This window comes from Plectropomus leopardus, chromosome 2 (genome assembly GCF_026936395.1).
Source record: "Plectropomus leopardus strain MGB_pleo_1.0 chromosome 2, ASM2693639v1, whole genome shotgun sequence".
Lineage (NCBI taxonomy): Eukaryota > Metazoa > Chordata > Actinopteri > Perciformes > Serranidae > Plectropomus > Plectropomus leopardus.
This window is the reverse complement of record NC_142177.1, coordinates 9,631,692-9,647,317: the sequence shown is the minus strand read 5'-3', so window position 1 is coordinate 9,647,317 and position 15,626 is coordinate 9,631,692. Positions and strand designations below refer to the sequence as shown.

The 15,626-nt window shown below is 38.1% G+C and overlaps 1 protein-coding gene across 8 annotated transcripts in view; it reads left to right on the top strand.

The window, feature by feature from the left end:
• LOC121952968 (inositol 1,4,5-trisphosphate-gated calcium channel ITPR1) overlaps window positions 1-5,569 on the top strand; it is a 107,191-nt gene extending 101,622 nt beyond the window's left edge. For all 8 annotated transcript variants that reach the window (XM_042499869.2, XM_042499861.2, XM_088084253.1 and 5 more), the window contains 3 exons: window positions 1,343-1,503; window positions 2,160-2,321; window positions 4,233-5,569. In XM_042499869.2, coding sequence (XP_042355803.1) covers window positions 1,343-1,503; window positions 2,160-2,321; window positions 4,233-4,319 — 410 coding nt within the window. In that variant the 3' untranslated portion in view covers window positions 4,320-5,569. The remainder of the gene's footprint in view (window positions 1-1,342; window positions 1,504-2,159; window positions 2,322-4,232) is intronic.
• The last annotated feature ends 10,057 nt before the right edge of the window (window positions 5,570-15,626 follow it).

The window sequence follows — 15,626 nt, the reverse complement described above, 5'->3', positions numbered from 1 at the left end:
AACAGATTAGCCTTTGGTGGTCAAAGGCCACTGTAACCTCACATCACATTTTTTTCTTGCCGTAACTCAAGAATTCATATGCGAACTAAGATAAAAAATGTCCTACAAATGACATGATGACATTTCATATCCAAAAGGTCAAAGGTCAACTTCTCAATGCGAAAACTATTTTCTGGCCATTCCTTGACACCATAACTCAGGAACAGAAAATCAGACATTTTGGTCAGATACTAATCTCGGTTGTTCATCTTGAAACTATGTTGATTGTATCGATCTTCTGTTTTGCCGGGAGAAGATGTGTGTGAGCTATCCACGTTTTAGAATCTGTAACTTCCCTGTAAAAACATCCATATTTGAAGCATTGTCTACTGTCATGACTACAACTTTATGTTCTATCACAAACCGCTTTATTGGCCCAGCATGTCAATCTGACTTCTAACATTTCATTAATTATTTTAAAGTCTATCACTGAATACAGTGCTGTGCAAAGGCTACCATAGATTTGTTGTTTTAGCAAAGTTGTAACGGGGATATGTATTCTTTTTTCTTTTTTTTCTTTACTAATGTACAGAGAATCCAGAGAACATGTACAATGCATTAAAAAAATGCCAAAGGAGTCATAACAAAATGGCTTCTTCAGACTGAAGCCAGTATTTAGTGTGAAACATGAAAATGTACAACTTGACAAAAGGTAGCTATCAATATTGACCTTTGGACTTTTCCTGAATGTAACCTGGTGTAAATACATCAGAAGATTAGTACTGTAAATCTCATATTGTCTGCCCAAGAGAGTTCAAGACATGCTAAGTGAAAAGGGAGATCACACTAAGTACTTCAGCCTGTTGAAGTTGTTTTATTCTGAAATATTTGCTCTACTGATACTGTATACATATTTCCTGTATGTTCTGTAGTTTAGTAAAGAGACTACTGAGAAATAAGTATGTATGATCATTATAACCCTGCTAAAGTTATAAAGTTTAAGGAGCCTAAGGCTATTGCACAGTACTGTATATCATATGAGTCAGGGCAGACGTGGATGTGAACTGCAACGTTCTTGGAAAGCTGTAATCTAGTTTGAGCGAGAGAATCTACTTTTTTCTGTCTGGGATGGGTTAGTTTGTTGTGATCTTTTGTATGTGTAAACTTCCTGAATCCATACTTACTATTTTCTTGTCACACTTCCACTTTTTTCATTCATTTATTCCTTCAAACTGACAAGTTTGCTTCCTCAATGTCAGTACAAAACAGAAACTGGTCATATAGAAGTTGGCTTCTGTTTTTTTTTTTCTTAAACATGCTGTAACTTTGTACCATATATAACGTGTTACTGCTTCTTCTACAGGCCTGGAGCGGGACAAGTTTGACAACAAGACAGTGACTTTTGAGGAGCACATCAAAGAGGAGCACAACATGTGGCACTACCTGTTCTTCATTGTGCTGGTAAAAGTTAAAGATTCCACCGAATACACAGGCCCCGAGAGCTACGTGGCTGAGATGATCATGGTAAATAAAAAACATAGACACACCCTGAAAACACACATCAATTTTCACAGTGCAGGCTTGCTTTTTTATGTGTGTGTGTGTGCGTGTGTGTGTGTAAATGCATTATATTCAGTATTAGACCGCGCTATCTTCTTGGACTACATTATTTCCAGCAATCCTGAGTGACAGAGCAGTGAAATGGGCGTCTACTTTTGTGTCACGTTTTTGGTACAGTGCCTATGATTGAGTAGACTTGTAAACATGCACAGGCTTGTCTCACACACCTTAGTACAGTAATATGTTCTTCTTTTCTAATCTCAACTGACAGACATGTTGGTCATGCACATTTAATGACACAAACAGACTAGTGCAGACAAACAGGAAGTCTACAGGATGGTACATGAGTCGCGGTCAAACCCTAACACTGATCAAAGCCTGATAAGGAATCACTGGTCAGTGTACTGGGATTTTCCATTGTAGCAGTCTGAGGTCATTTACTCCCCATTGTTACTCCTGTGGCAATAACACCATTCAAGCACGTTCCTTCATAAACACAATGTGGAGCAGTGGCATTTAGAGTTCACATTTAAGCACTTGATTGCCAAACAGTTGCGCCTTCCTGTTAAAATTACCAATACTTTATTTTTTACATAACTGATATGCTCGGTTAACCACAGGAGCACAACCTGGACTGGTTCCCACGGATGCGCGCCATGTCACTGGTGAGCAGCGATGCGGAGGGCGAGCAAAATGAAATCAGGAACCTGCAGGAGAAGCTGGAGTCGACCATGAGGCTGGTTGCCAACCTGTCTGGGCAGCTGACTGAGCTCAAGGAGCAGGTATGTCATGTGACAGTAAATCACACACTCCCTCGCTTCGCAGTCACCCATGATTTGTTTCTTTTACCTCCATCTGAACCAGATAGCTTTTCAGAGAATGTCCTTTAATGTTGAGCCATTGGGAAGTTATTGACAGCCTGCGCTGTAATTACTCAACATGTTTTAAAGGAAATACATGGAAAGAATTATTGTTTGTTGCTTGTAGTTGCACCATCGCCATAATTGAAGTGGTGACTATCCAAGCTAATACCTACATTAGTTAACAATCAGTTTTTGCTGTTCTTTTAAGTTAAAAATGAACGGAACTTTATAACATTATAGTTCAAATCCAACAGTTATATTGATTATTTATTATTATTTAGGAACCATAGACTGTAGCAGATTACATAAAAACTATCCAAAAGTGAAGCCAAAACATCTCAGTCCATGTTAGCAGACTGGACATGGCCCAAGCTAAAAATTCAAAGTACACCCCAAATAAATTTTCCCAAAGGTGGTTTCTGTCATTTCAAGTAGTGCTGATGTTTGTTCAATGCTTGTTGGTTTTAATTATTTATTTGATGCTATAAAAGAGGGTGTAACATCATGAGTGACAGCTGTGCGTGCCAGTTGATTTGCTCACAATCAGTTGCACTGCTCACGATTGGGATGGATGGGTGTGTGGGCGTGAACTCAATGTAGCGGATCCACTTCCTGATAGGTACTGCACAGACTCTTACCATAAATGACATCACCAGCGCAAGATGGCAGCGGCAGTATCCAGTATATTGCGGAGTCATTTTTTTGTAGGTTTAGTTTTGTGTATTTCTGCAAACCACAAATATGTTACATTTGCATGTTCCATGTGTATCACATCACTGTTTTTATAGTACATAAGCTGACTTTATCATCTGGAGGTTGAGGAGATGGTGGATGGCGTGTCACCTAGACAAGATGACAACCAAGCTGCAGACCACTGTTTGAGACCAACAAATGACAAAACTGGTTGTGATTTAGCAAGTCTTTGTTATGCTTCCAGCTGATTTTTGGGCACCAAACGTGGGTTATTTGTAGCGAATTGTTGCTGTGTTTCCACCAAGGTCAGGTCCGCAAAAAGCAGTTGTTTTTTAGAGAAACGTTGTTGCATTTCCTGCTGGGATTGTGCTGTGAAATATGGTTGTACTTTACAGAGACATGGCTTTTTTCCAGCAGGGATTGTGCCCCCAAACCCAGGTATTTATTTATTTTTTTAATATTATTTTTGGGCCTGATGCCTATATTTGATAAGAGAACTTTGGAGTGAAAGAGATTGAAAAAGCGGATGACGTGCAGCAAAGGAGCCTGAACCTACGGCCGCTGCGACAAGAACAATGCCTTTTTGTATTGGCCACCCACTCTACCAGGTGAGCTATAGGTGCCCCGCAAAACTGGATATTTAAAGCCAGAACAGTATCTTTTTCTAACTATAGCCACACTGTTGTTTTTTGTGCAAAAAACCTAACCACAGCATTGTTGAAAAACAATGTTGTAAATGTACCCACTACACAATAACTTACATACATATCTGCGGTTTGCAGAAACATATAATGCCATCATTTTCTGGCAATCAGCTTGGATAGCGGTAGTGTCGAAGTTTCTATACAGTCACTACAGTTAGATGAGATGATTGATACCGCTCTCGTGCATGTGCAGTGACTGCCAGCAGCTGTTAGATTAGCTCAGCACAATGAGTGGAAAGAGGGAAAAACAGCTAGCCTGGCTCTGTCCCAAAAGCAACAAAGCATACCTACCAGCACCTCTTAAGCTCTCTTATTAAGCCCACAATTTGTCTTTTTTGCACTTCAGTTTTTGTGTATGTTAAATCCTGCATGGTTTTCAGTCATGTTTGCTAGCTCGCAGTCGTCTATAAAGGCTTTTTGTGTCCTTTTGCAGATGACAGAGCAGAGGAAGCAGAAGCAACGAATCGGTCTTCTTGGTCATCCCCCTCACATGAACATCAACCCCCAGCAGCCTGCCTGAGGGCCAACGTGGCCAGTTTCACTGGTGCCTGAGCAACTCCTGTGCGCCACATGTTGACAGGAGAATGCCGAATCATGTCTGTCTCTGGTATGTATTTAGGTCGATGTCTGACTGTACACTTCACCAGAAACTCCTACAATAAGTGTTTCGACATCATTTGCTCCTAAGTGTGAAGTGAGAGTTATCTGAGTATGTTACTCGCAGTCTGTAGTGTGGATGTGTCTGTGTGGGTGGACTGTGCACCAAGTGCCTCGGGTCCTGAGAAGCAGTCCTGTGGGTTTAGGAGATGAAAACACTGACTTTAGCTTTACTACCCCAAATGCCTTCTGCATTGTGACAGAATGCCAAAGTTCAGCCATTGTTCCTAAAGGGGGTGTTTCTCTCAAGTGGCCTTTTTTTGAGGTTTTAATCCTCAGCGTTGCACCAGCGAACTCAGGTCACACGTGGATTTGAAGGTTTGTATGAAGTATATAACATTATTTAAAATATCTGTCTGACAGCAATAGAAATACTTAATGATATGCAATGTCTAAATAACTATGTTTGGGAACTGGTGGTTTTATATTTGATACATGGAGACTAACACCTGTAAACATTTCTGAAGAGGTCACCATACTTTTACAAAGTTTCTTAATGCTGTTATAACACCTAAACAGTGCCCCCTCCCCCATTTATATAACTTTCACATCATTTTGCAATCTTAAATGAAGGTTTTAGGACTCTGAGTAAAAAAAAAGGCTTTGGGGGGGGGCATTGAAACTTGTTAAAAGAAATAGTATTGACCTGATTGACCTGTAATACCTTTTTTATAGCTATTATTTTGAATAATGGACCATATGAACCTACCAGGGAGAAGGAGCAAATCATGTGACAGCTTCCCTCTGAAGCTGGTTCCATGTTGTGCTTAATAGTAGTAGTTATATGGAGTCACATTGTTAGCATACTTTAGAACTAAACTGATAGGATTCTTCTTTCTCTGCACTGAATTATGTAATCTTCCTTTCATTCATTTAAAGCACTGATATTTTCTGTAGCACACAAATGATTGTTACGTCACTTTGAAAAAAGACCCACTTGAGAATGATTGTTTGAGTGTTTGAGCGTATGCGAGGGAGGATAAAAAAAGACCTAATAGATGTTATTTGGAGTGCTGCTTGACCAAACTGAACTTTTATACTAATGGATGGTTTGTGTCTGAATTGTACATTCCATTCTTGGAGTCTATTTAAATAAACAAGCGTGTAAAATAATCTGTTGAGTGCATCGGTATGGAAGTGGAGGCAAAGGCCAAAACACATGCGAGACTAAAGATAATGAGGATGTCGCCATTATTATCTGCTTATTGGCTGACAGTTTGAGTAGTGTCATTGTTGCAGTCAGATGAATGAAGAGCCTCACAGAGAAGTGAATTTGGGAATTGCCAGCAGAAGAATTCTGAAATCTAATCTGTGGCCCTTTTTAAATGAGGAAGTGTACTTATCTTATAACCATGTTTCATGTGGAAATATGTTAGCATGATGAGTACACACTGAATGTAGTATTTTTTTTTTTTTTTTTTTCCATAAATGTTTTATTATGTTTTTTTTCAAAGTGAAACAATTTTCAATTATACTCGTAATTACAAAGTAGTTCAGTATCACATGTTTTATACAAATATATAAAACAAATATAGAAAAAAAAAAAAAAAAAAAAAAACAATAACAGAAATAAAATAACCTTAAAATAAAACATAAAACAAAATAAAACAGGGCCTTTCACAAACATTACTTTCTTTGAGTTTAGGAGGTAATCATCACTAGATACAGTGCATGGCTGCAAGGATTCAAAATTGGTCAGGTCATCAGAAACATCCAAACTTAATAAAGTCAATAAAGGGCCTCCAAATCTTTTCAAATACATGTTGTTTTGATTTATGAATATAATGCTATTCTTTCCAAAGGTAGGCTAGTTAACATCTGTTTTAACCATTGGGAAGTGCCAGGTCCATTCATATTTTTCCAATTTAAAGCAATACATCTTTTTGCTATCAATGAGCTGAAATCAATAAAGGTACTTTCTGCTTTACTAAAGTTATGTTTATCCGGATATATAGCCATTATAAATAATTTGGAATCCAGCGTGATCTGTTTTAAAATTATCTTTTCAATTACGTTTTTCACTTCTATCCAAAACGTTTTTATTTGGCCACATTCCCACATGCCGTGTATTAACGTACCTTTTAAGCCACATTTTATACATATATCTGGTATGTTCCTATTGTACTTATTTAATTTCACAGGTGTTGTATATATACATTAGCCATTTGAATTGTAATATCCTTGCTTAATTATTAATTGACATTGTATGGACTTTACTGCATGCCCTTTCCCAATCCTGTTCATTGATATTGGCAGATAGGTCTTCGCTCCAAGAAATTAACTTTTGTCGAATTTTCTGATGTATTACATAACAACAAATTGTAAAAGTCTGAAATAATACCTTCCTTAAAGCATTCTTTATAAAACAATTTTTCCAGTTGTGTATGAGGAACCTTATTAAGACCACCTTGATTGGTATTGACAAAACTTCTTAACTGTAAATATTTGAAGTAGTGTTTTCTGTCCAAATTAAACCTCGATTGTAGTTCCCAAAGGACATAAAAACATCTGACTGTGGAGGGTAAAGGTTACAAATCGTTTTCAGTCCCCTTGATGCCCATATTTTAAATGTTACATCTGCCCTCCCAGGTATAAATGACTGATTACCTCCCAAACTGGGCTAAACTGTGACATAAAGTTTGTCTCATTCAGGTATTTTCTGACAACATTCCAGATTTTTACCATGTGTTTCAGAATCGGATTTCTGATCTGTTTAAGCATTTTTTGCTGTTGTCAGAATATAGAAATGATGGAGGAGGTAATTTTAAATTATGTGACTCCATCTCTACCCAGTGTGGATTAACTTTTCTGAAAAATAGAATGTCAGAGAGCGGTTGTGCAGCCCAGTAATACCACATAAAAAATTGGGGCATTTTAACCCCTCGATCAAATGGCAAATAGAGGAGGGAGAGACGGAGTTTTGGTTTACCATTGTTCCAAATAAAACTGGTTACAACATGTTTTATCCATTTAAAGAAATCAGAAGGAGGAGGTAAAGTAATATTCTGGAATAGATACAACAACTTTGGTAGTATGGTCATTTTGAGAACATTAACTCTTCCCATCACCGATATAGGCAACTTCATCCACCTGTCAACTGAATTATTAATTTCCTCTTTATTTTTTTCATAATTAATTTTAACAGTCTGCTCTATATCTGGCACTATCTGTATCCCTAAATATTCAAATTGTTCTGTTATTTTAAAATTAAATGTGTTATTTGTGGAGCAGGATTTGCTCGCTCTGTTGTATTTAACAGTAAAATGGAGGATTTAGTATGGTTCACTTTATAGCTCCTAGATAATTCCAAACAACTGAATTACTTCCAACACTGCCGGGATTGAAGAGCTGAGCCTGACAAAACAAGATCACATCATCAGCAAACAAAGAAATCTTATGTTCGGTGGGGCCTATAGTAATTCCACAAATCTGAGAGTGTGTACTAATAGCCAACGAAATGGCTCAACTGCTAAAGAAAAGAGCAGGGAGAGAGAGGGCATCCCTGTCGACAACCCTCTTGATTTCTATTGGCTTGGAAAAATTTTGTTTGTTAAAATTTCTGCCTGTAGGCTTACTATAAAGTATCTTAACCCATTTTATGAAATTGTTTCCCATTCCAAATTTCTCTAGAACCTTAAAAAGATAGGGCCATTCAACCCCATCAAGGCCTTTTCAGCATCTAGTGACAGGAGAGCCGATCTTTTTCCTCTTTTATAATAAAGGATATTTACTAATTCGCCTTACATTATGGAACCCTTGTCTCCCACTCTACAAAGCCATTCTGATCTTTATTTATTATGTCAGGAAGTATTTTTTGAACTGCCTTTGCTAATAATTTACAAACAATTTTAAGGTCAGAGTTGAGAAGACTGATAGGTCTCATATTCTCGCACTTGTTAGCAGGTTTACCCGGTTTTGGAAGGAGAATAATTAATGCTTGATTTAAAGTATCAGGAGTGCATCCTTTCAAATGTTTCTTTAAACATGTCTAGAAGTGGTATTAATAATTTATCCTTAAATTTTTTGTAAATATCTGCAGGAATACCGCCTGGTCCTGCTTGTTTACCTGATTTCATTCCATCAATGGCTTGTGCTATTTCCTCTTTACTTATTTCTAAGTCTAAGTTTGTTTTGGCATCGCTCTGAAATGACTGGGATATTTAACCTGTTTAACGCAACATTAATGTCCTGTAAGCTACAGTTTTTTTGGCTTCATATAATTTCTGATAGTAATCCCTAAAGGCATCATTGATATCTTTTGATTTACTATTGTTTGGCCTTTGTCAACAATTGACGTTATTGATATTTTGGTTTCCAACTGTTTAATTTGCCACGCCAATAGTTTTCCTGCTCTGTCCCCTTGTTCATAAAACGCTTGTTTCAGCCTTCTAAAAGACTGGATGCTGCTTTGAAACTTGATTGCTTCTCATATTCCGCCTTAAAAGCAATAATTCCTTTTTTCGGGTTTCAGGATCACTTTTTTCAAAGACTTCTTTGGGTATATTTTATTTTGTTTTCCAAGTGTAGTTTATCCTGCTTTTGCTTTTTTAGATTTATAACCTATATAACTAATAATGTGCCTCTAAGAAATGCTTTAAAGGTATCCCACTTTGTACATGCTGCTGATGTTTGGTTAGTATTTATTTGAAAAACTCATCTATTTGCTTCCCTATATAATTGACAAACTCCTCATCCTGCAAACCATTTATGCTGAAAACGCCATCTAGGTGGATCAGTACACATCGTTTCATCCCTATAAACTAAGCGACACGGAGCATGATCTGAAATTACAATATTGTCAGATAAACAATTTTTTACCTTAGATAATAAATCAGAAGAGATTAAAAATAATCAATCCGTGAGTATGTCTGATATGTTGCAGAGTAACATGAGTAAACTTTTGGTTTGTTGGTGTAATTCTCTCCAAATGTCAAGCAATTGTAAATCTTTTCATGAATCTTTTATAGTTAATCTGTTGTTGTTATGAGATTGGTCTGTACCTGTAGACCTATCCCAACTCGAGCAAGCGTACAGTTAAAGTCCCCAGCGATTAGATATTTACCCGGCAGTGTTGTAAGCAAAGAAACAGGTCCTCATAGAACCCTGAGTCATCTGAGTTAGGGCCGCATTACATTTACCAAATTTAAGTTTTCTAGCAACATGGATCCTTGAATGATCAAATATCTGCCCTCTTGTCTTTAATAACATTGTTGACACAGAATGGAACTGATTCATGTATTAGAGTCATCACTCCTCTTGACCGTGAAGAAAATGCTGCTGTATATACACCACCCTGCCACCTTCTCCTAACCCTTTTTTCATCCTCCTCCACTAAATGTGTCTCTTGCAGAAGTATAATTTTAGAGTCCATGTCATTTAAATTCGTCATGAATTGCTTTTACCTTTTAAAACTCTGAAGTCCCTGCAGTTCCATGTAACAAATTAATATCTTTCCATGTACCATTTTAACTGCTCAAATTAAATTTAACGAAAAGTTGAATGCTACCTCGCTCATCCAAGTAAATGACACATAAAAATAGAAACAACATTTTTCTAAGAAGCTTATAATGGCCCAACACAAGAACACGTCCAACTGGAACAAACCCTCCTCCCCATTCCCCCACCTCTGCAGGTAACCCTCCCTCCTCTTTACACCTCCCCGTTAGTGCAGGTGGGTTGTTCCACACTATGTGAGGAGCAGTCTAACCACTCTACTTAACCAAGACAAAACCAAACAACTCACATGCTCGCGCTTAACTGGAAGTAATTGTTTACTCTTTACCGCTCTTCTATAGAGTAATTTGCATGAAAGTCAGTCTTCATTATATAAACGTCTTACATCCTAAAGATATATACGCAATAATGCCCATAGGCACCAATACAATCTCTTTGGCTTTGTGCAGACATCAAACAGATAATAAACGAAAATATAGCTCGTCTTATGAAAACTAGTGTCCATTCTTCACTTTAACACAGTAATTTAGGATTACTCACTGCTGATACAGAAGGTCATTTCAGTCCATCATATTATTGTCTTCTCCCTTCTTCTGAATCTTGTTTATCATCACACGTGCCTCATCCGGGGACATAAAGGAATAAGTCTTCTCCTGGTATGTCACCAGTAGCTTCCTTGGTGAGTCACGCTGTCTCAGTCCCAGTTTACGCAGATCTTCCCGAACAGAGTCAAACCGCTTTTCGGAGTTGCTGCACACTGCAAGGTCCGGATAAAGCCGATCCACTGTCCTTCGTATTGAATGTCCCTTTAGCCTTTAAGGCTGCGTTTAATATAGCCTCCTTATCCCTGGGGAAGTTGAGGAATCTCATTATCAGTAAAGTGCGGGCGCCATGCTGTTGCCCTCTCTCCGTGGTCCGATTCGGTGCGCCTTTCTATGAGCACCGGTTCTGTAGAGTGATGCCCAGGACCTCCGTAGCCACTTTTTCCAAAAACTTACATGGGTCTCTTCCCTCTGTAGATTCAGCCAAATTAATAAGTCAACATTATTTCGCCTTGAACGCGGTTCCAAGTCCATTACTTTGTCCTCCAAGGTTTTCTGCTTCACTCCAATGTGTCAACTTTAGTCTGCAGGGTTTCAATCATTCGTCCCTGCTAGAAATGCGCATTTCAGCTTGTGTCACCCGCTCGACGCAGTCTTTAATATCCTCCCGAATGTTGTCCAAATCACTTTTAATGGCAGTAACTATGGATAGTATTGCATCCACTTTGCTGCTCTGGGATCTATCCTCACCCATTTCCACCATCAGAAGCTATGGAGGGGTGCTATTGCAGCGTTAGCTTTCTGGGTCTCACTGGTCAGTAGTCCGTCAGCTTTGGCTGTTTTACTTTCTCGCTGGTTTCTTGATTGACTTTAGCTACTTTTAGGAGGCATTATTTCGTCCCCATAGACAATGCAAACTATAATATGCGGTATAGAGTATAAATTTTTGCAAGAATATAGCACGAACAGCGGAGCGGTCAAAAACACGTCTTGTTACATGGCCGCCTTAACCGGAAGTTCCGGGGTCGTGCATTTTTAGCTTTAATTTGACCTTTTGGGACTTTGTCCCAGCACACATGGACCTATAAAGATTTTTTTTAATGGTAAAATATTTTATTTTGATTTTCTGAAGACTAAAACAAATGAAAATGAAGGAAAATGTATAACAAACATACACTTTGCATCGCCAAGAGAATTTTATCACCTACAATATTTTTTAATAGTCTATTGTAAAACTTTTGACAACATAACCATTTAAACGCCTTGCTATTTGTCAGGCAGCTTCTTTATCACCGAAGTTAAAACAATATTTAGTAGCTCATGTTTGTGTCCAATTTAATCATTTAGTAAACATATTAACACTACTAATCTTTTTGTCAAACTTTTTTATTTATTTAAATAAGTATGTAAAAAAAACAAAACAAAAAAACAGTCAAAAGACAGTAACAAAAAAAAAAGATTTGCATATCCTAGTTTCCAGTAATGCAGGATGAGCATTAGAAGGATTTTAATGCTGTGTAATGTTTCAAGATTGCAGCGCTTCCTCAGACTTCTGATAAACAACAAAAAATCGCCATCTTAAAAAACCATGATGCCTGTACAAGACTTATGACACACTTCACCTTTTGCAAAAATTCATCATTAAATAATTGTAAATGATACATTATATATTACTCATGTACATCAATACCATGTCAAGGCAACAAGTATACATTAGGTGCAAAAAAAGGTACATAAAGAAAATACTGGTATTTACAAGGACGAATCGTGTATTTCCCACAAGTTAAGTACTAAAGTACTAAATAGCCATATGTGTCCTAAATGCATATAACAAACGCACCTGATTTGCCACCTGTCACTGGTCACAACACAGCAGGAAAATATTCATTTAAGCATATACACAAATCTAGGCCACACATGGATGGATTACTAAATGGGCCTACCAGCCACAGGCCAAGGGGCTCGCATAAAGAGACCACAAAGAACCCACAAAGAGTCACAAAATAACCACAAAAATGGACAAAACAACCTCAAAGAGTCACACAATTACCAAAAGAGACATATTTACGGAAAATACACACAGTTACCTCAAAGAGACACAAAACAACCACAAGGAGAAATAAAATAACTACGAAAGACACAAAACAGCCAAAAAGGAGACACAAAGGAACACAGTTACCCCACCCCCACCCCACCCCACCCCAAAAAAAAGACACAAAATGACCCTAAAGAGACACAAAACCAGCTGTCTGTATGTCTTGGGGCCTTTTGCATAACTGTTTCCAGATGCCCATTTGCTAATAGACTGTCCATGGCCACACATACATAAATAAAGGTACAAGAAGAGAATCAGTTTACAATATATACAAATATACACATCATATACCCCCAAGGCTAAATAGCCATCATGCACTATCTATTATTTATGCTGGAAACAGGACAAAAGGTGTTTTCCCACAATATTCTCCAAGAATGTCACAAGTGAGTCAAACAAATTATCCCATTACCATGCCATTATCAGGATTTCTTAAAATCCAACTCATTCCTAAATTGTATTAAATTTGCCCTGGTGTTCTTCAAGGGGGCTTTCCATCATTGTTTTTATTTAATTATAGTTGCATCAGCGTGACCTGTGTTATGCTCATTTTGTAATTACTGGATCCTGTAGCCCCCTATTTGTATTTAATCCACTAAAATTAGGGATTTTTTTAACAGAGCTTTAGTTGAACTTGTTGAATGAGGACCCTTACTTGTTGCTGTGAAGGAACTTCTTTTCTGCTGCTGCTTTCCTTACGTCTTTTTGTCAGATAAAATAGATGGATAGTCCAAAGAAACAAGTTCCTGAAGATAACGGAAAAATGTCTAATATAAATGTGAAGAAAAATAATCACCTAAAAAACACCCTACATATATTTTAATTGAAAAAACAAACCTGTAAGCATGAGTCAATATGATTCAGTCATTGCAAGGATTTGGCTAAATGTGATTTCTGGGCAAAAATCCCAGGAAACATGGTCAAATGAAAAAAAAATTTTTTTACAGCTTTTCTCCTAACACACCATATTCCTGCTGTGATATAATTGTTTACAGCTTCACAAAAGACTCAGTCACTGTAGCTTCATAAGGAGGTCATCAGTCCACATTCAATTTAACCAGCAGAGGAGCAAATTATGGATTTTAACAGGTATTTTGAAAAAAATTGCAAAGTATTGCACTTTGATTATTGTGACCCAAAAATGAAGCCACGTGTCTTGTTTGCATGTGACATAACTGTTGGTATATTAGGGTGATTATCCATCATTAATAACTGTTTTTCACAGTTTCTGGCTGTTATACAATAAATGGTGTGATTTTGGAATTTTTTTAAAGAAAACATGCCTTTAAAACAAAATGTAATTTTCTGGAGTTCTGAATGTATTTAAAGTAAATACAAAATACATCCATTCAGAGTTGGGTGCCCCTCTCTCAGGGGCGTTGTAGTTTGGGAGGAAAGTGGGACTGATTACAAGATCCCCAATAGGAGGGGGACACTTGAAATTTAGGAATAAAAAGTCTGGTTTCATTTGCAGTTTTTTTATTTAGTGTTATAACTAAATTTAAGACTGAATCAAAATAGGATAAATAAATCGGTTGAAGGACAGAAAAATATAGGAAGCTCTCTGAGGCTTCTCTCACCCCTTTAAAGGCATAAAATGGTTTAGTTCACCCCTGAAGTATAGGATTTGTCTTTAAATGTACCTAGAATCGAGTGATGCTTGTTAGCTGCTGGAAAGGGAAATTAATGCTTAAAAAAAAAAGAAAGAAAGTAAGAAAGAAAAAGAAGATGGCAAAGGTACATTAAAAAAGAGACATGCATGAAAAGAGGGAGGATGAGGGGCCCACAAAGACTGCTTATGCACATAGCCCAGAATTTGGTGCTTCGCCCCTGTCCTTCCCTAAGCCAAAAAAAAAAAAACAAACTTAGAGCTTAAATAATTATCTGAAGTCCTCTCCCTGTTTAGCACCAACCAACCCCCTCTCTCATATAGGGTACAGTCCATTATTAAACTGTAATACTCTGACCCTGGAATTGTCCTTGTGTATTGAATTTGTTGGGATATAATCAAACCCTATTGTATGGGGACTATAGAAAAAAATAATGTGGTTCTCAGTGGTGGTTTTAAAGGCCTTCTCGTTCTTATTTTAGCTTGAAAATTACTTTGGGCTTATTAAAGTTATTTCCCAGTAAAGGGAAATAAGTGAGGACTCATGATCAGTTCAATGGAAATTCAAACAAACCTGTATTATACACCTTTTCATTTTCAAAAAAAGAAAATGTCCTCATGTAAACCAAAATGGATGTAGGCCTACTTCTGTGCACCGTGTTTGTAGCCTGCAGCACACAGGTGCAGCCGCCGTGTGCTGGATGAGCTGGATGTGCCCCGCGCTCAGCAGGCTCCAGGGGCCATGAGGAGATCAACGTGACAGCCGGCACCGCCTCATGACAACAAAACACTCCATCCACTCCACACACTCATCCACGCACAGGTGCACGTGGTTCTCCCGCCGTGTCCTCCGTGTTTATACAGGAGCCCACCTGTCTGCTGCAGACATGTGGACTGATGATTCACGCCTAAATGGTGTGCGTAATGAATTTTATTATAATGTTCTGTGGAGATAACTTGAAAGGAGAATAATTATGCTTAAAATCGTATATGGTTCCCACGAGTCTTAATAAATGGTATGTTTAGTATAAAATATATTGTTATATATAAATAAACCTCTATGCGTCAAAAAACACTCATAAAGCACCAATTTTAGAGTGATTTCATTGCATTTGTCCTCTGCTTTATGATGATCCTGCAGGTAATTAGTCCTATAGAAGCACATTTTAATTGCTTTATTGTATATTTTCATTGGCAACCGGCGCAGTACCCACTCGCCTCTCGTGCCTCGGGCCCTGTTGAACTCGCGCACTGGTCCGCTGCCAGCAACTTTACCCGCGCGCCGTTTCTCTGCTGTTCACCCAGTCTTGTTTCAATACACTTCAGCATGGTGGTACACGGGATCGGACACGCGCCGCCCTCCGCTCTGACGTTCGCCGCTGTCCGCCCACTGAGGCTCCTTATCGGTCGAAAGTGGGCCGTCCCTCCGCCGAGGATACAGCACCGTTTAACACGTGAGCCTCATGTGAT